General features: G+C 41.6%; 1 protein-coding gene across 1 annotated transcript in view; it reads right to left on the reverse strand.

The window, feature by feature from the left end:
- Nucleotides 1-20,650, reverse strand: part of Pak2 (p21 (RAC1) activated kinase 2) — a 64,413-nt gene that overhangs the window by 34,577 nt on the left and 9,186 nt on the right. Inside the window, exon 2 of the mRNA XM_005344830.3 lies at nt 5,285-5,492. Coding sequence (XP_005344887.1) covers nt 5,285-5,471 — 187 coding nt within the window. The 5' untranslated portion in view covers nt 5,472-5,492. The remainder of the gene's footprint in view (nt 1-5,284; nt 5,493-20,650) is intronic.

A 20,650-nucleotide genomic window follows, 5' to 3' on the forward strand; every position in this document is an offset into this window, starting at 1 on the left:
AGGCAGAGGCAGGCGGATCTCTGTGAGTTCGAGGCCAGCCTGGTCTACAAGAGCTAGTTCCAGGAGAGGCTGTAAAGCTACAGAGAAATCCTGTCTCAAAAAACCAATAGTCCTTTGCAGAGGCTTTTCTCCTGTTACATCAGGTACTTCTTCACCATTTCCCAATGCGTACGACTGGAAAACAATGTCATTTTCTTATATGACCTTGATCACAGATACCCAATCCAAGGTGGGCATCAACAGCCCCAGTCCCCCATTTAACATTCCAGCCAACTGTTTCACAGGGTGACTGAGCTATGCCAGAATTACAAAAAAACAGCATAGCTCCAGTGACCAGATTATAAGGAAGGACAGCTGGTGCGAAAGTTCCCTTTCCTAACACAATGAAGAAGTCCAGTTTAAATCAGCAAAGAATAGCAAACAAGTATGGGGAAGAGGAAGAAAGAGAAGTGAGCAAAAAAATTGCTAGGTTTTACTATATCTGAGGTCCAGCAGCTTCTCCACCTTTGGGAAGTTAAAGAATAACAGCCTAGAGATGGACCTAGATAAGGAAAATGACGAGAGCCAGGTGGCTCACTGGGTAAAGATGCCTGCTGCCAGGCCTGACAACTGAGCTCCATGTCGTGGACGCACATCCTAGAAGGAGACAAACAAGTCTCACAAGCTGTGCTCTGGTCTCTACACATGCACCACAGTTTGCAGGCTCATGTATGCACACACCTACAATAAATATAAATCTTTTTTGCTTGTTAGTTTGTTGAGACAGGGTCTCTTGTCTCTTTCTCTATTATAGCTCTCTGGTTGTCCTCAAACTCATAGAGATTTGCCTGCCTCCTAAGTGCTAGAATTAAAGACATGTGTCACCTGGCCTAATATATGTATATATATATTTTAGAAAGTGTTTCTCTGTGTAGTTCTGGCTGTCTCAGAGTCACTATGTAGAGCAGGCTGGTCTTGAACTCACAGAGATCTACCTGCCTCTGCCTCCTGAGTGCTGGGATTAAAGGCATGCACCACTATACCCTTTTGTTTGTTCGTGCTTATCTTTATTTATTTAGAGATAGGGTTTTTCTGTGCAACAGTCCCTAGCTATCACAGAACTAGCTCTTATAGACCAGCCTGGCCTCAAACTCACAGAGATCCATCTGCCTCTGCCTCCTGAGTGCTGGGATTAAAGAAAGGTGTGTGCCATCACTGCCCAACTATGTGCTTATCTTTTCAATTAAAGGAAAAAAAAGAAGAAAGAAAATGACACAATATCCTAAAACTAAAGTCTACTGAATTTCACTTGTTTTTTCACAAGTACTGGTCATATTTTAGTAGCCCCTGGATGAGGGTCAAAGTTTTAGAAACAGCAACTGATAAAAAGATATGAAAGTAAGCCTCAGAACAAACACATATTAGACAGACCTGTTCTACAGATTGGGTGTAACTATAGATGCCAACATTGGGCAGAAATAAATAATTCTGCAAGACACCCTAGCTTTGGAGAAATCTATTCACGTTTAAAAATAAGTCAACTTCCCACTTTTGCTTGTCAAAAATAATAATCTATAAGATGTCTACAAATAACAGATCACTTGATGGGAAGTAACAGACCATGGAAACTTCTCTGACTCACTTCTAAAACCTTTAAATAACAAAACAGCAGTGGAGGGAAGGACAGGAGGTAAAATCCTGAGGCTCATGCTGACATGAAATTTAAAGTCACTGCTTTTTTCTACAACTGACCTAGCTGGAATCACAGAACAGCCTCTTGAGCAGCTGGGCCTGGGGGTTCATACCCATCATCCCAGCACTTGACAGAATGAGGCACAAGATTGTGGTGCATTCCAGAACAGAAAAGAGGAAGAAAGAACACTTATCTACTTAAATGAAGACTCCTCAGTTTCCAGTCCAACAATCAGTGTTATCTCCAAATTCATGAAACTAAGTTTGTTCCATAACACAGAAGAAAGAGTATTTATTCTCAAGGAAGGTGAAGTATAAACCAGTATTAATATTAGTACTGGATTTCTGGACAAGAAAGGATGTTTACGTAACATCTTCATTCTTCAAACCCCATCGGATATGTAAAGTGCACACAAGCTTAATAACTGGGTGTAAAACTGCCTCGGCTGATGAACACTCTATCAACTCAACACTAGCTATCTAACTAGAGCCTATAATAAGCCAAGACAAGGGCTCACTGTCATTTTCATTATTAAAACTACTAAATTGGTTTAAGCCTCCTGCAAAAGCCCCACAGTTTTCAAGGTAGTCTTAGACCTCCAAGAAAACCTAATTTCTATACTGCTACCAGTCTCCTTAAATTCTGCAATGGTTGCTCAGGAAACAAGAAAAATTCGAGTTCTACAGCATATAAGACAAGGCCCTTGTGACCAGATCTTCCCCACTTTTTCATTTCTGTTGTGTGCAGTTCCATGTGAATGTCACACTTAGCTGTAATGGTCATGTGCCCTCTCTGTTTTTAAATCACACTGGCCTGCACTCAGTGCCACGGTATACCATGACCCCGTGGCCAGGCCACTGACCATTCTTTTCTAGGCATAGAATACACTTTAACCACTGCTTCATTCTAACCCTCAAGCTCCGTTTTGCCTTAGAAAGCCTTCCTAAAACTCCAAATTAGTCAGACATATTACACTACCATTGTGTCAGTCTTCATAGTTCACAACTACATGTTACGACACTCCGTCCATCCCTCAAAATGAACCTAGGGCCTCACAACATGCTAAGGCAAGTGCACTACCCATGAGATATAGTTCCAGTTCCACTAGCTTTTGGACGTGTGTAGTAAGGGTAGGGACACTGTCTGCTTTGCTTATCATTTAATTCCTGGTGATTCACATAGAGTATGTAAACATTAACAGGCAAGCAAAGGATCCCTTCAGTGAACTTTTTTTAATTTTATTTTCGAGACAGGGTTTCTCTGTAGCTTTTTTTTGGTTCCTGTCCTGGAACTAGCTCTTGTAGACCAGGCTGGCCTCGAACTCAAGAGATCCACCTGCCTCTGCCTCCCGAGTGCTGGGATTAAAGGCGTGCGCCACCACCGCCCGGCTGTGAATTTGTTATAAAAGGCCTAATTCTTTTTATGTGCATACCCTGAAGGCCAGATGTCTACACTGTCTGTATCATCCCCTACCTTACTTTCTGAGACAGTGTCTCTCATTGAACCTGGAACTCATCAGCTGGCTAGACTGGCCAGTGAACCCTTGGGACCTGCCTGTCCCCTCCCTCCCAATTCTGGGGTTACAGGTACACACTGCAATCTGGCTTTTTATATAGGGGTTGCAGATCGACTTCAGACCTTCATGCTTACAGAACAAGTACTTTACCCACTGAATCTCATTCCACATTGCCCCCCTCCTTTTTTTAATTTATGTGTGCATGTGGTATGTGTTTAAATAAGAGGACCATTTGTGGGTGTTTGTTCTCTTTCATTATGCGGATGCTGACACTTGAACAGGCTTTCAAATTGCCATTCTTCTTCCTTTTCCCACTGATATAGTTCAGGATCCCAGCCAGTGGGGCCAACCACAGTGGGCAGGTGGTTCCATCTTGATTCTAGATCAAGCTGACAACTGATATTAACCATCATGAGCATGTACCTCAAATATCACTGCTATAGTTTAGTTTATATATGACTTATTTGTTAATGGTTCATACCCTGGAGGCTTGATCCCCAGTAAGCAGTATTCTATAAAAAAGCAGGCCATGGTTCTGCATGTCTGTAATCACTCATGTTCCCTGAGAGGTGGAAGCAAGAGGACTAGCAGTCATAAGAGCTTGAGGCCAGTCTCAGTTATAGGGAATGTCTAAACAAAACAAAAATCAACTAAACAATAAAAATGGTATAGAAAAGTAGTTGGAACTTTAAGGGGAAGGACCTCATAGGAGTAATGACCACCTTCAGAATGGATTAATGGTGTCAGCACAGTAATTTCTGAGGGAGCAGATTCTCACAAAGGGTAGCTGCCCCTCCTGACTCTTCTGCTTCTGGGCTTTTTTTTTAAAAATATTTATTTATTATGTATACAACATTCTGCCTTCATGTATGTCCGCACGCCAGAGGAGGGCGCCAGATCTCATTACAGATGGTTGTGAGCCACCATGTGGTTGCTGGGAATCGAACTCAGGACCTCTGCAAGAGCAACCAGTGCTCTTAACCACTGAGCCATCTCTCCAGCCCCCTGCTTCTGGGTTTTAAACATTCTCATAAGTAGCTGGGTCCTCTTCTGAATCTTCACCACACTGTGACATGGACCTCATTAGACACTGGGGTTGTTGTGCTGTTTGGAGTTTCTAGCCACCAGAAGCACAGACAAAATAAACCTCTTTGGGGGGGAGTGGAGTGAGGGCTAAGACAGTTCACTACATAGTCTTGGATGACCTGGAGTTTACTATGCAGACCAGGCTGGCCTCAAACTCATGGAGAGCCACCTGCCTCTACCCCTTGAGTGCTGGGATTACAGGTGCACACCACCACACCCACATAAAGTACCTATCTTCTCAGATACTTTGTTAAAGCCACACAAAATAGACTAGGGCAATCACAAATCCCACTAATGTCAGGAAGCTGTATAAAGGTCTCAGAAAATGAAGGTAAGAATAGAAATTCACTTTATGTAGCAAGCAGACTGAACAAGCATTCACACTTTAATAAGGTAGTTTTGCTGGGCATGACAGCACACACTGCAGGCAGGAGGACCAACAGCTTTGACTACACAATAAGACGCTGAATGAATGAATAATTTTTTTTGGGGGGTGGTGGTAGTTGTTGTTTTAGAGACAGGGTATCCCTGTGTTTTCTAGTCTGACTTTGAATTCCTAAGTTCAACTGATCCTCCTGCCTCAGTCTTCCAAGTACTAAGTAAGGGTTTGAGGCATCAAGCCCACGAGAGTCTGTTTAATAGTGCCTATTATCAAGAGTTTTCTTTTTTCTTTGTTAAGGTTTATTTTTATTTTATGTGTATGAGTGTTTGCCTGAGTGTATGTACCTGCAGCACATGTATGAGAGGTATAGGCAGCAGTTGTGGAGACCAGAAAAGGGTGTTGGATCCCCTGGGACTAGAGTTACAGACGGTGGTAAGCTGCCACGTGGGTGCTGGGAATCAAAGCTGGGTCATCCTCTGCAAGAGCAGCACACGAGTGTAACTCCTGGGCCGTCTCTCCAGCCCTCAGGGGTTCTCGCAGATCCGTCTGTTATTCACCACAGACAGTATCAAGATGGAAACATACCATGTGCCAATGGGAGACTTCCCAAATTATAGCAGCTGTTTACCTTTTTCTGTGCCTGAGAATATGGAGATAATTTTGTTCCTGGGTTTCTTTTCCTCTGGAACAGAAGGCAAAGGTTTCAAACTGTGATTGGCCGATAAAGGATCTTTTCCTCCGGTGCTAAAAATGGTACTGCTCATTCGCACAGGAGGTGCTGGAGGCTTGTCTTCTAGTTCTCCGTTATCAGACATGATTCAGAATTATGAAATGGCCTGGAAGAGAGGCAACATGCAAAACATTCAATTAATAACAAGGTTAAAGACAGCACAGACAGTAATCACTACAACTGCAAATTAGAAAATGTGATCCAGTTACATTAGCAAAATCTGGGTAAATACATGATAAAAGATAAAACAAATTTGCCTCAATAAAACCAGTCTGCACTGAACGCTTGAAGAATATGTTCACGCTAACACATTACAAGTGATTTAACTAACCAATGATTCTGAGATGATTCCAAAATAAAAATGAACATGTTTGTGTATTGTCTCATTTGGTCAACATGACACAAACTAGAATCACCTGGGAAGAGAAAACCTTAACTGAGGAACTGCCTCCATCAGACTGGCCTGCGGTAGTTTCATGACTAATGACAATGTAGGAGGGCCCAGCCCACTCTGGCAGTGCCTCCCCAGGCAGGTCCTGGGAAAGCAAACTGCGCACGACATGGGGAACAAGTCAGTAAGCAGCATCCCTCCCGCGCCATTCCTTGATAGCAGAGTGCAATCTATACATCAGCCTTTTCTTTCTTTCCCTTCCTCAATTTGCTTTTGGTCAATATCTTGTTTTAAATTTTTCATAAGGTATCTGTGTTTTGCCACAGCATTAGAGAAGCAAATTAGAAAAATTCAATTTCTTTTTTTTTCTTTTTTCTTTTTTTGGTTTTTCGAGACAGGGTTTCTCTGTGATTTTGGAGCCTGTCCTGGAACTAGCTCTTGTAGACCAGGCTGGTCTCGAACTCACAGAGATCCGCCTGCCTCTGCCTCCCAAGTGCTGGGATTAAAGGCATGCGCCACCACCGCCCGGCTAAAAATTCAATTTTTTTTAACGTTTTTATTGTAATATGTTGTGTTTTGCCTCTGTGTGTGTGTGTCTGTGTGTGTGGGCGCGTGCGCCCACCAGAAGCCAGAAGAGGGTGTCAGACTCCCTGGAACTGGAGTTACAGACACTTGTGAGCACCATGTGGATACTGGGGATCAAATCCAGATCTTCCCAACAGCAGCCATGCTCTTATCCACCAAGTCACCTCTCCAGCCTGTTTGTCTTTAAATAATTAGGCCCAGAACTCGTAGGGTTCCTCCTGCTCCAGCCTCACAAGCACTAGGATTATAGGCATGGTATGCCACATAATATGGAGTCTTAAAAAAACTGATTTCTGCAGGGAACAGCCACACTGGATATCTCTGGTAGGTCTACTGTCAGAAGCAGAGATGGGCCTTGGCTCTCCTTTATATGTGCATGGATATATGTGCATGCAACGAAGGCCAGAAGTGGATAAAGGTGTCTTCCTCAATAACTCTATACCTTCTATTTTTCAGACAGGGTCTCTTATTGAAGCCTGAACTCAATAACTGGATCGAATGGATGGCTAGCAAGCCCCAAGGATCCCCCTGTTTATACCTTCCTAGTACTGGGAGTGTAACAAACACCTGGAGTTTTTTGTTTGGTTGGTTTTGGTTTTTCAAGACAGGGTTTTTCTCTGTAGCTCGGAAGCTACACACACACACACCCCACTCACACTGGTCTTAAAAACAAAAACAAAAAAATGGGAAGAATAATCTTAAAGTTTACATGGAAGCACAAAATACCAAGGGAGCCAAAATAATCCTTAGCAAAAATAAGAATGTGGGAGGTAACACCACACCTGAGCTTAAGTTACACTATAGAGCCGTGGTACTGGCACAAAAACAGACACACAGATAAACAGAATAGAAGACCCAGATATCAATCCCACAGATAAAAACACCTGATTTTTGACAAAGATGTTAAAAATATACACTGAATAACAAATGGTGCTAGGAAACTGGATGTCCCCATACAGAAGAATTTCATATTTAACTTTCACAAAAGTCAACTCCAAGTGCATCGAAGATCTTAATGTAAGAACTGAAAATCTGTAACCGCTAGAGGAGAAAAGATTCCAATACTGATGTAGGCAAGGATGTTCTGAACAGGGAAACTCTGCTAGCTATATAGCTTATAGAGGTTTAATATCAAACAGCTATGTTCGTTGTCATCTACAAAGCAGAACTGAATCTCTGTCTCTGTATGTCTCTGTCTCTCTCTCTCACACACACGAGAGATTAAAAAAATCATAATATTTGAACTAAGTTTAATATTTTGTTTTGGGTCTCTTTCTATCCATGTGGCCCATGAACCACAGGTTGGACATGCCTGACAATATACAAACTAAAAAACCTAAATAACAAGAAATCAAACACCCTAATCAATACATGGGCTAATGAAATGAACAATTCTCAAAATCAAAATACAGGACAGTGGGGTGCACCAGCAGGTAGAGGTGCTTGCAGCCAGGTCCGACATTCTGACAACCCTACAAAGTGACAGGAAGTAAACTGAATTTCAACCATCTCCTCTGGCACTATTGTTACAGTCACAAACACATGTACACAAAATAAATCTGAAATACAAACAGCAATAAACATAAAAAAATATCCAACCTCAATAAACATCAGGGAAAAGCAAATCAAAGCTAGGCTGAGATACCAGCTTAACACTTGTTAAGAACAGCAGTCATTAAGAAAACAAGTAACAATAAATGCTATTTGAGAGTCCAAAGGGAGCCCCTGCAGCATTACTGGTTGGAGTGTCCAGTCATTATGAAAGCAACCATGGTCGAAGAGTGGGATGAGTGAGAACATGAGCCAAGAGGTCAAGACATCATGGGGACACCCACTGAAACAGCTCACCTGAGCTAATGGGTACTCCCCAATTCCAGATGAGCAGGGAAGAAACCAGCATAGGACCAAACTAGATCCTCTGAATGTGGGTGACAGCTGTAGGGCTGGGGCAGACTGCAGGATCACTGGCAGTGGCATGAGACTTATCCCTACTGCTTGTACTGGCTTTTTGGAACCCATTCTCTTTGTAGGGAGGGCCTTGGTCCTTCCTCAAATTAACGTGCCTTACCCTCTCTGAGGAGCGGAAGTGGGGAGGGAGGAAGGTGGAAGGAATGGGAGGAGGGGAGGGAGTGGGAACTGGGATTGGTATGTAAAATGAAAAAAGATTTATTTATTTTTTAAAAAAATACAATTAAAAAAGAAAAAGAAAGTGACCATAGAGGCTTCTCCCAAAACTAAAACAAGAACTTCTGTTGAGACCCAGTTATATCACTGATGGTTTTACCAACAGACTCCTATTCAGCATGTCACAGAGACACAAGAAGGCCAGTGCTCACTACAGCACTATTCCAGAGCTATACTATAGCATAGGGAACCATGAAGAGGATAAAGAAAATCGGGATTATATGTGACTTGGAAGTACAAGTGTCTAAAGAGACAAAGTGAACTAATGAGATAGGCAAGGAGAATGGGGCACAGGGCATTGTGTGCTATGGATGTTGGAGTCAGGCTCTGAAAAGCTGACACATGGAACCTGACTGATCTGAGTACAATGATAAAGGTAAATGTATAACATGCCCAAGAATCAGTGTGGCTACGATGCCAAGACTATCTGTCACCTTGTAATGCTCTGCTCAGAAACATAGATGACACACCCCCATAGCTAACCTCATTTACATTCAAGTATAGTTATGAATTTGACATTTATATTTAAATTATTTTATGTGTGTGTGCTTGTGTGAGTATATTCTGCCTGTGTGTGGGTGCCTGAGGAGGACAAACAGGTATCTGATTCCCTTGTGTTGATGTTCTCTGAGTTTGTGAGCCACCAGATGTAGGGTTAATAACTGAACTCGGTCTTGGTCCTCTTGAGGATAACTGCTGAGCTGCCTCTCCAGTATCCTGTCTTTGTTTTTTAATCTTCCTGAAAGTGTGCACGTGGATGCATGTGGAGGTCACAGGCCAACTTCAGGTATGAGCCCTTGCTTTCCAGCACCTTTTGAATCATTTACTGCTCAGTATGACAGGCTTTCTGGCTCATGAGCTTCTGGGAAATTCTCCTGTCTCTGTCTTCATCTTGTTGTAGGAACACAGGGAACATATGTTACCATGCCTGGCTCTACATGGGTGCTGGGGATCCATGATGATAGTTTGCCATGTGCTTTACCCACAGAACCATCTATCCAGTCCTATCTCTGCTTGAGGGAGTGAATTTGCTCCTTTCACTGTGTGGGTCCTGAGGATCAGACTCCGGTCATCGGGCTTGGAGAAAGCTGAGCCATCTTACTGGCTCTTTAGTCTTATTAAAAGAGTGAGTTACAGCAGCTAAAGATCCCTACCTTATGTAAATTGATATAAAAGTATGCATGTTAGGAAAACAAACAACTTCTCAGTAAACAAAGTTTTGAAAGGTAATTGGATATTGATCTTTTGTGAGGAAACCTTCGTTTATCTACAATAAAAGGAGACCAACTGCATCCATATAAAATTTAAAATAATCTTTACTTCTTCAATTTAGCTCAATTTCTATGACTCGGAGAAAAGCAGCTATAATTTGAGAATGAGATGCAGACATTATTCTTTCCCTCTGAATCCTGCAGCTTTTATTTCTTTCAGAGTATGTCACAAATGCTACTTGTTCTGGTGTATTACTTTGACATACATTATCTGACACATTTGATAGGTCAAAGAAATAACCCACCAGAAAATAAGAGACTTACCTAAAACCTGCACACAAATCTATTCTGTGCAGCAGATCTACTACCAAAATCCAAGAATCCTAGCTCCTTCCTCGTGCTTGTCTCTTTGCTAACACGGTGCACTGGATGACTTTTGGTACTGAATTACAACTGTGACAATTAGTCATGATTTGTCATTTTCTTCCCCAACATTTCACTCAGTCCAAAGGGCAAGGGCTTTGCATATCTTAGACAGGAATGCTGAATGACTCATGTCGACCATATTCTTCTATTCCCTGACGAAGTCTATCCTTCCTGACCGTGGGAGTCATTTTCTCACACAGCAGTTTATTAGACACAGATAAAGCATGTCATATTAACAGGATTACCTTTGAAAGCCTTCGTACTTGTCCCTCACAGCTGACTTATGACCTCAGTCTCTTCCCTACAAAGCAGCTTTTTTGTGTACTGCTTCTATTGACAGTGTTAAGTGCCTGAAAAGTGCCTAATAATGTGATAAAATTCTTTAATATTATATTTAGGCAAGAACAATAGACACAAAACCAATTTATGGGACTGGAGATGCAGCTTAGCTAGTAGAGTGCCTGCTTGTTCAGTGTGCATGAAGCCCTGGGTACAACTCCCAGAACTGTATACAACCAGACAAGGGGTGCATGCATCCTACCACAGGGAGGTTGGAGGCGAGAAGTTCAAAGTCATCCTCTGCTGCATAAGGAGTTGAAGTCAGCCAGAGATACATGAGACCCTGTCTCAAAATCAAACCAAGCTAAAACAAATTTCATGATAAACTGATAATGTGCCCTATATTCTGTTCTACCACTACTCAAAAACATGTGAAAAAAAAAAAAGCAAGTAAGTAGTGTCGCTCTCCAGACTGTTCACTTTTTGCTACTTTTCAGTGACAAACAAGTAGGCAAAACAAAAAGTGAGCCCAAAACACATTGTACTTTTTAACAGGCCCATTGTTTAACTATGACGAGCCTCAAACACAAACAATTACTCAATTGTGTACTGAAGAAGACCATGGGTAGTTAAATACACGGCAAAAATAAAGAAGTGGTGTCTGGAACCAGTCAGTCTAACCAGCAGAAATTAATTTATTATAATCTACTGGGATAGACTGTGGCACAGCAAGGGAAAAACGCATCACCAGAAAACATGGTAAGAAAGTGGAATTCTAATTCAAATTTCATACTTAAATTTTATATATTTTCAGTTAGCAACACTAACCAGAACTCTAACACTCTCGCCGTAAGCTGATATCATCGCACCCCAAACGTTAAGAACCTCTGAGAGCATAAGTACAGATGAAAACACACCCAAACTACCTACAGTGCTGCCACACACAGACAGAAGCTTCCAAACTGGAGAGGAAGCAGGCGTCCACCTGACGAGAACACCAGTCAAATGCCAGGTCAATATGGCAAAGCTCCATAGCGAAGAGGCAAGGCAGAGAAGAAAAAAGGGAAATCAAACTACATCAAATTCACATAAATACAAGTTTGGGTAACTGATGAAAAGATTTTAACTCATGGGGCCAGGGGGATGGCTCAGTGGGCAAAGATACTTTCTGCTGAGCACAATGGCCTGGTTCTATCTCCAGAATCCACACCATGTATGACCTCCATACATGCATATACAAATGAGTGTAAAAAGGAAAGTTTTTTTTTTTTTGTTTTTTTTTTCCGAGACAGGGTTTCTCTGTGGCTTTGGAGCCTGTCCTGGCACTAGCTCTGTAGACCAGGCTGGTCTCGAACTCACGGAGATCCGCCTGCCTCTGCCTCCCGAGTGCTGGGATTAAAGGCGTGCGCCACCACCGCCCGGCCCAAAAGGAAAGTTTTTATAGTGCACAAATGATATTAGTAAATAGATGAGAGACGATTTTATTAAGTCCAGAAACAAAGCGAGGTTACTCGAGAGACTAAGCCATTTGCTAGCCCACTTATTCTCAATGCTTGACTAAACCTACCAAAAACTTCTACTTTGATGGCATCAGAAGGGACAGGCAACAAAACCAGTATGGCTGAGTTTGAAAACTTTAATGGAAGTCCCTTTCACATAAAGCTAGGATCTAAAAAGCTGTATTCTACAGGCACAAATCAAAATAAATCTCTCTGGGCAGGAAATGAAAATACCTTAACTAGCAAGCCTCATCATAGTGAAAGGGAGCAAACAAAACCACCGAGAAATCCTAACAGCTCACCCCCCCCAACCCACCCACACACGTACCTTTGCTTGCTGTGTAGTTAGGGCTGGCCTTGAACCTGTGATCCTAGTGTACACTAAGGTTACAGGAATGAACCACCATTCCCAGCTCTAAATACATTTTAATGGTCTAAACTCATTCTGTGGGATACAGCTTCATTTGGTAACATTCTCTGGTGAGTCAAAAAACAATACAAAACTTCTTCAGGAGAAATGAGCCTTAACAACTATCAACTAATACCTAAGAATATACACATTTGGCAATAGGTCTGATGTAGACCACGCTGGCCTCCAAACTTGCTATTTATGGAGGATAATTTTAAGCTTTTTTGAAACAGAGTCTCACCATGCAGCTCCCAATGTCAAATGCAGGGATTAAAGGCATATACCATCATGCCTGATAACTTTCAACTTCTATCTTCCAACTGCTGGGATTACAGGTGTGCTTGGCCACAGCTACTTCTTAAGATTTATTTTCTGTGTATGAGTGTTTGTCTGCACACATACAAGTCTAGTGCTGGTGGAAGTCAGAGGAAGGCATCCAATCCCCTGAGTCTGAAGTTACAGACAGTTGATTGTGAGCTGCCATGTGGATGCTGAACTGAAATGTGTGTGGCTCAACAAAATTGACTGTGAGCAGTGACTGCTCTCATCTTTACACAGTCAGACAGTAACACCTACAATAGGAATTTTCTGCACTGTGTATTAAACATACTGACTAGATTTTGACACTGCCACTATCATTACTTGATATGATATATCTTATATCCTCTCCTGAACTCTATCCTTTGTAAGGAGACACTAATTTTATAGGTTTGCAGAGGGAGGAACAGAGGGTCCCTACATAGTCCAGGATAGACTTGAAGTTTGTCTTCCTCAGCCTACAGAATATTGGGATTATACGTGTACCACCACGCCTGACGTAACGTTTTTTAATTAACTACAAGTACCCAGCAAGGTATTAAATAAAATCTGAAAATGTTTTTCAAATAAATAATGCTAGCAAATTTAAACAGACAGCTGCCATTCAAGTTGTATCTTGAAAACAAAGTCAACCTTTACTTTTAGACTCTGTTTCAATCACTAAGTAAATTGAATTAACACTCTGTATTGCCTACTCTTTCACAAAGAGTAGGGTTGGGGAGAAGGCAGATGTGGACGAAGTATTTTGAAGTTTCATCAGTGACGTTTCTTGTTGCTGTAGTAAAATATGTAACAAAAATGACTTACAGAAGAAAGCCTTATTATTTTGGCTCACAGTTTGAGTGCACGGTCCATCTTGGTAGGGAAGGCGCGGTGGTGGGAACAGGAGGCTGCTGCTGGCCACACTCTAGCCCATTCAGGAAGCAGGCAGGGGAAATGCTAGTTCTTAGCTCCTTTCTACTTTTTATTCAGTCTGTCCCACCCAGCCCATGGAAAGGTGGCTTGTCCCACAATCTAGACACTCCCTCAGACATGCCCAGAGGTCTGTTGTTATGGGTAAAGATAATGTTTATGAATTTACTCAAAATTGTAAAGATGCAGACTTTCTTCAAACTGATCTATAGATTCATTACAATCATCATCATCAATTCCAAGAAGCCTTTGTGAAACAATGGGACACCAATTCTAAAATTTATATGGAAGACAAAAAGCCCACGGAACAGTAAGGATGTTTTGGAAGAATAATTATACATACATACATATGTACATATATACATACATAATACACAAATACCTAATAGGAAAATATTTTGTAATTTTATATTACACAATCAGTTTCTGATAATGTATTACTTGCTGCTTTTCAGAGCCTCTGGACATATCTTCTCAAACTACTACTACCCCAGCAAACAGCTTTTGGATGAGGTCAACTTTTTCATTCAGGACAACATGATAACACTTCACAACACGGATACGTTATGTGGTACCCAAACATATGCAATCTGGTGGCACAGGGGATTAACTGTGGGTGGACCACTCCATTCTCACCCTGTCTGTGGTTAGATTTCCCTTTGGCGACGACTCCTTCCAGGCTCCACTTCCATTTCCTCACACTTCTGTTCTCTGGGAATGTACTTCCTAATACGGTAGTCACATAAACCCTCAGCCTCTCTTAGAGGGATCCAGGCAAAGAAACAGCTCAACTTTACCTTATAGGTATAGCATCAAAAAATACTTCAAACTAAAGGCTGAATATGAAAGTAAATGGGGCTGGAGAGATGGCTCAGCTATTAAGAACACTTGCAGGGACCTAGTTGACACCCAGCACCCACCTGGCAGCTCAGGACTACCTGTGAGTGCAGTTCCAGGGATTCAATACTTCTCTCTTCTTACCTTCTGAGCCATCAGGCATACACATGGTACTCACACATACATGCAGGAACTCACGCAGACATAGAAAATATATAAAAATGGGGGCCAGAAAACTCCCCCATTTCAGGAGGGTGGCGGCATCCTTTCTGAACAAGTGATTATTATAATAAATCTTAATAAAAATCTAAATAAATAATAAGCAAACAGCATGTGAATTTGACCAACCTCAGATACTATAGTAATGTAAATAAGGCCACCAGCAGATAACACTTTATAATGTCAATATTGGCAAGAATTAAGATGACTAATCAAGTCAGTAGTGGTGGCATATGTCTGTAACTCTAGCATCTGGGAAGTGGAGACAGGGATCAGAACTCAAGGGCAATCTCAGCTACACATGTCTGAAAGGCAACATGAGGTACAACAGTGGTAGGAGTGTGCTATACCCTGTCCTAAAACTCACTACATAAATAGGCTGGCCTCACACTTACAGAGATCTGCCTGCTTCTGCCTCCCAACTGCTGGGATTAAAGGTGTGTGCCACCATGCCCGATTTATTTTAGTATTTTAAGTGCACACAGCTTTTGAGTGCATCTACTTTAAAAAGCGACAAAACCATTTATATAGATTTTGTTATGTTCTCAGAAAGAATTGTTTTCATGATTTTACCTGAAGGGTTCAAAAATAAGAATATAAAAATGTAGATTCCAGAAACAAGAACATAGAAATAAAGAAATATAAAGTTGTAAGCCTAGGAGAATGAGAACAGACTGTCAGCAGCTTTCTCGATATCTTAAGGATTACTATTAACAGTGGGTTACTCTGCTTTACAACCCATAGCTCTATTTACAAGACCAAAGCATCTCTCTGCAAACTGAGAGCTAGCCTACGGATATGAGCTGAGTCAACTTTTAGTAATAGATATATGACCACTGGGTTATGCATTATCCCTGTATGTGAAACGGGCAGCATCAAAGGGGAGAGCACAGCTTCAGTCAACACCACCTGGAAGTACCAAGAAAGATTAAGTACAAACACTAGTTTAACTAAAAAACTGTTAATGGAGATTGTAAAGTAAGGCAATCTGTATCTGAGTTTTACTTCAAGATTATAACAATTCCTTTGTTCAGACCTAATGCTTGGTGCCCCTACTATAAAAAGGTGGGTTTAGAAACTGGCCTTGGCCACAGCCTTACACAAACCATTTCTGGCTGTGGTCTCAGCTGATAAGCTTTTTGTGCTCCATAGAGATTTTTTTTATTTTATTTTTTTCCTGGATTCTGGTTTCTGGAATAAAGTTTGCTTCTGGTCTATTAGACTTTGGTAGTCTGTCCCCATCTTTGCACAACCCCACTGGACCCAACATTATTCTGTATTTTATGCCGTTGCTTTGTTTTTGCATTCTGAGACAAGAGCTCATGATATAGCTCTGGCTGTCTTTGAACTCACGGAGATTCATCAGTCTCTGCTTCCTAAATCCTAGGATTAAAGATGTGCATCACCATGCCAGGCTGTCAAAGTTTTTTGGACAGAATGTACTTGAGCGTATTTGGAGGGTGGTATGCTAGACATCTGTTTATCTAGACTATTCTTCTAGTAAAATTCCACCTAGTGACAAAAATAATTAAAGTAAAAAAAAAAAGTAAAAAAGCTGGAGAGAAGGCTCCGTGGGAAAGAGCACTAGCTGTCCTTCCAGAGAGCCTGGGTTCAGTTCCCAGCACCTACATGGCAGCTCACAACTATCTGTAACTCCAGTTCCAGGGGACCTGACACCCTCACACCAATGCACATAAAATAATGCTAAAAATTTTGTTTCTTTTTTTTCATTTTTAAGGAATTAACATTTCAGCCAGGCGGTAGTGGCACATACCTTTAACCCCAGTACTTGAGAGGCAGAGGCAGGTGGATCTCTGTGAGTTCGAGGCCAGCTTGGTCTACAAGAGCTAGTTCCAAGCTGGGCGATGGTGGCGCACGCCTTTAATCCCAGCACTCGGGAGGCAGAGGCAGGCGGATCTCTGTGAGTTCGAGACCAGCCTGGTTTACAGAGCTAGTTCCAGGACAGGCTCCAAAGCCACAGAGAAACCCTGTCTTGAAAAACAAAACACAAACAAAAAAAGGAAACTAACATTTTAGAAGATGATTTTAAAAAAATCATTAAGTTTCCATACCTTGCTCTAATTTTCAATTTCCAAACTTCCTGCGACTTCCAAAACAGATTTCTCAAATCACTCTAGCCTATGATTTAATCATTGCTTCCAATTATCCAAGTTTACTTTTCACTCTCAGATTCCCAGAGACTACCCCTCACAAGGCAGTTAGCAACTTTAGAAATATTGCATGATATTGGCTCACTGCATAAAAGCCTTTCAAGGGGTTTGGGAAAATAGCACCATACTGCAACAAGGCAAGGCTATGAAGAGCCAATGAGACATGGTGGGGAAAAGACTCCTGGTTCTACACATTATTAGCCAGGTGGCTTTTGAAACTAAAGAAGTAGTTTGCCAGGTATTCAAAGGAGACAGCAAGTACAGAGAATTGTGGCAACCCACACTGATTCTTTCTTTCTTTCTTTCTTTCTTTCTTTCTTTCTTTCTTTCTTTCTTTCTTTCTTTCTTTCTTTCTTTCTTCATTTGTCTCCAACCAAGCACCATACTCATAGAAAAAAACATGACCAGCAATGAAGTGTCATGGCCAGGAAAACGCTCTCAAAGAGAACAGGCAAGCAACAAAGATTACTAAAAACTAAAACATGGACTAAATACTAGAAATATAGGTTTCCATAAGTTTGGTCACAACCACTAAATGGCAATCAAAAATGGGAAAGGAAAAAAATGACAACAACACACACACAAAGCAGAGGACAAAGGGGACAGTAAACACATGAGAAGCACAGTTTCACTCAAGAGCAAAGAGGTGCAAATTAGGACAACATGCTTCTTTCCTATTAAAAGTCATGCTCAGAGTCTAAACAAAGTACTTTTTACTAAAGGATGAGGGTAAAGACTGGGCTGACTAAGGATCATTATGTCTTCCCTTTCCTCTTTCTTTTGAGACTGGAACCCCCCCCCCACCACCACCATCTCTCACTTCAGTTTCTGCAGTGTTAGGATTACAGGGTTGTGCTACTAAACCTGGAGTGTGTACTATGTCTTAAAAATCCAGAATAAGGCTGGAGAGATGGCTCAGTGGTTCAAGTACTGTGCAAGAATGAGGACCAGAGTCCAGACCCCTAGAACTCACATAAATGCCAGGTGGAGCTGCTGGCCTGCTGGAAACCCCATTCCCAAGCAGGTGGACACACTGGAAGATCCTAGGAGCAAGCTAGTTTACCAGAGTAAGCTACTACTACTGGCCAGCTGTGAGTTCAGCTAAAGACTCTGACTTACTGGATAAGGCAGAGAGAAACCAAGGAAGACACCCCATGTCAGCCTGTGGTCTCCACATATATGCAAACATACACAAGCCATGGTACTCTCTCTCTCTCTGACACACACATATATACAGGTGCACAAACCAAATATGGCTGGGTACAAAATGTGCTTAGTGTATGCAGTCTTATAAAGTGTGTGTGCAGGGGTGGGGGGGATTCTAGTAACAACAAGCATCAAATCTGGAAAGTCACATGTTTTCAGAGAGAAAAAAAAGAAGCCTTAAAAAGATTTTAATTTACATGTTGTCACTGTGTGAGTGGACATCATGTGGGAGGCCAGAAGAGGGTGCTGAGTCCCACATCTGGACAGACCAGGTTCTCTGGAAGAGCAGCAATCGCTCCTGAACGAGTTTTCCCTTCAGCTGACGGGGATTAAATGATCAAACAAACAAATCTTCTAAAAACCTTACCTGTGAGCGATAATTTGGAATGAAAGATTTGAAGTCTTGGGGCTGGAGGGAGATTCAGAGGTAAGAGCTCACACTGCTCTCAGAGTCTGGTTCCAGCACCCATGTCAAGTTGGTCACAATTGCCTGTAACTCCAGTTTCTGGGAATGCCTCTAGCCTTCACGGGCATTGTACAACCTCACATGCAGACAGACACATAATTAAAATTTAAAAAAAATTTCAAATAACTGTTTGAAGTCTTAAAAAAATTGATGTTACATATTATAGTTGGTCTTGGGCCTTTTATTATTTATTTGGTTGGTTGGTTGGTTGGTTTTCTGAGGCAGGGTTTCTTTGTGCAGCCCTGGCTGTCCTGAAACTCACTCTGTAGACCACACTGGCCTCAAATTTAGAGATCCCCCTCCCGTCTCCCAAGCACTGGGATTAAAGGTGTGCACCACCGCCCAGCTCACAGACATTTCTTCAAATGTACATCCGCTATAATTAGTTACTACTCAATGATGAACCAAAAAAAATCCATCATAAAGCTAAGAAAACAAAAAGGAAAGATCACTGCAAACAGGGAGAATCTGCCTGGAAAGGCAGATGCTTCAACATGGAGCTAACGCTGTTTGGTAAATTTTATGAAACAGGTACATATGGGGATAAAAGACCAAGAAGAAATATGAATAATTTAAAAAGAAAAGGGTACATTTTTATATCATTTAAAATGTACTAGAGTACATTTAAAAATATATATAAAAGAATTATGATAGGATAGTATGATAAGAGAATAAAGCTGATGTCAGAGGTAAACACAGCAAACATCTGAGTAGCTCACAGAGAGGACAGGATGGTGAGCCAGCCTAATAACGACGGACGTATGCAAGGAAGAAAACAGGACAACCTAAACACAAGTAATCAGAGGTATTTATGGAAATGAAACGTCAAGTCATGTTTCAGGTAACATCACTGAACTTTTATTTACAAGACATAAGCTGTCAAATGGAAGGAAGGAAGGAGCAGGGGATCCTACCTACTACCATTTGGACACAAGGAATACCAGGAGGGAGCCAAAGACGACCCAAGGCAAAAGGATAAGTAGAGATGACACCAGACAATACTAACACAAGTCCTGAGGTCAGCAATGCTGCAAGAGGCCTCCAAGTGCTCCTGTAATGCACGCTGACTTGCACATGGCCACCCTTAAAGGGAAAACCTGAATCTACTTTCACAGAATATAATTACCAGCAAAATATGAAAAATAAAAGTTAAAAGTGTGGCTGAATTCAGAATTTTTAGACTGACAAATTAAGATTTAGATATCAGTTGGGTACAGTGGCACATACCTTTAATCCTAGGGCTTGGGAGGCAGAGGCAGGCAGATCTGAGTTTGAGGCTAGCTTGGTTTACAGAATGAGTTCCAGAACAGCAAGGGCTACACAGAGAAACCCTGAATGAAAAAACAGAAACAAAAAACAAAACAAAAGATTTAAATTACCAGGGAGAAAAGGACCAGAACTTTTCCTATAAAGTATGGTTCTGCTTTTGATGTTTAAAAAGAGGGTGGGGAAATTAGACACCAATATTCATTCAATTCAGTGTATTTTATAGAACTCATTCACTTCAAACACCTGAGACCAAAGGAAACAAAATATACTTTACAAATTCAAAACATAAAACATTGCCGGGCGGTGGTGGCGCACACCTTTAATCCCAGCACTCGAGAGGCAGAGGCAGGCGGATCTCTGTGAGTTCGAGACTAGCCTGGTCTACAGAGCTAATTCCAGGACAGGCTCCAAAGCCACAGAGAAACCCTGTCTCGAAAAACCAAAATAAATAAATAAATAAATAAATAAATAAATAAAACAATTGGTAAATGAATTAGTGAAATTTGGTACTTTTCACAATGTGATGAACCCTGAAGACTTTATGGTACCCTAAAATAAGTCAACCACAGAAGAACAAGCATTGTATGATCCTACTTTTATAAAACATCCAAAAAGAGGCAAATTCAGAGGCAGAAAGCAGAGATGGGACATAGGTTATCAGAGGACGATCACTAGGCAGACTGGCTAGTGTTTCAGGAAGTGAGTGCTCTTGGAGAAGAGGCACGTTCTGGAGAGGATGACAGTGATAGCTGTCCAATATTGGGAGTGTACCTAGTGTTTAAGAATCACCCCCTGGGGCTGGAGAGATGGCTCAGAGGTTAAGAGCATTGCCTGCTCTTCCAAAGGTCCTGAGTTCAATTCCCAGCAACCACACGGTGGCTC

This window comes from Microtus ochrogaster, chromosome 2 (genome assembly GCF_000317375.1).
Source record: "Microtus ochrogaster isolate Prairie Vole_2 chromosome 2, MicOch1.0, whole genome shotgun sequence".
Lineage (NCBI taxonomy): Eukaryota > Metazoa > Chordata > Mammalia > Rodentia > Cricetidae > Microtus > Microtus ochrogaster.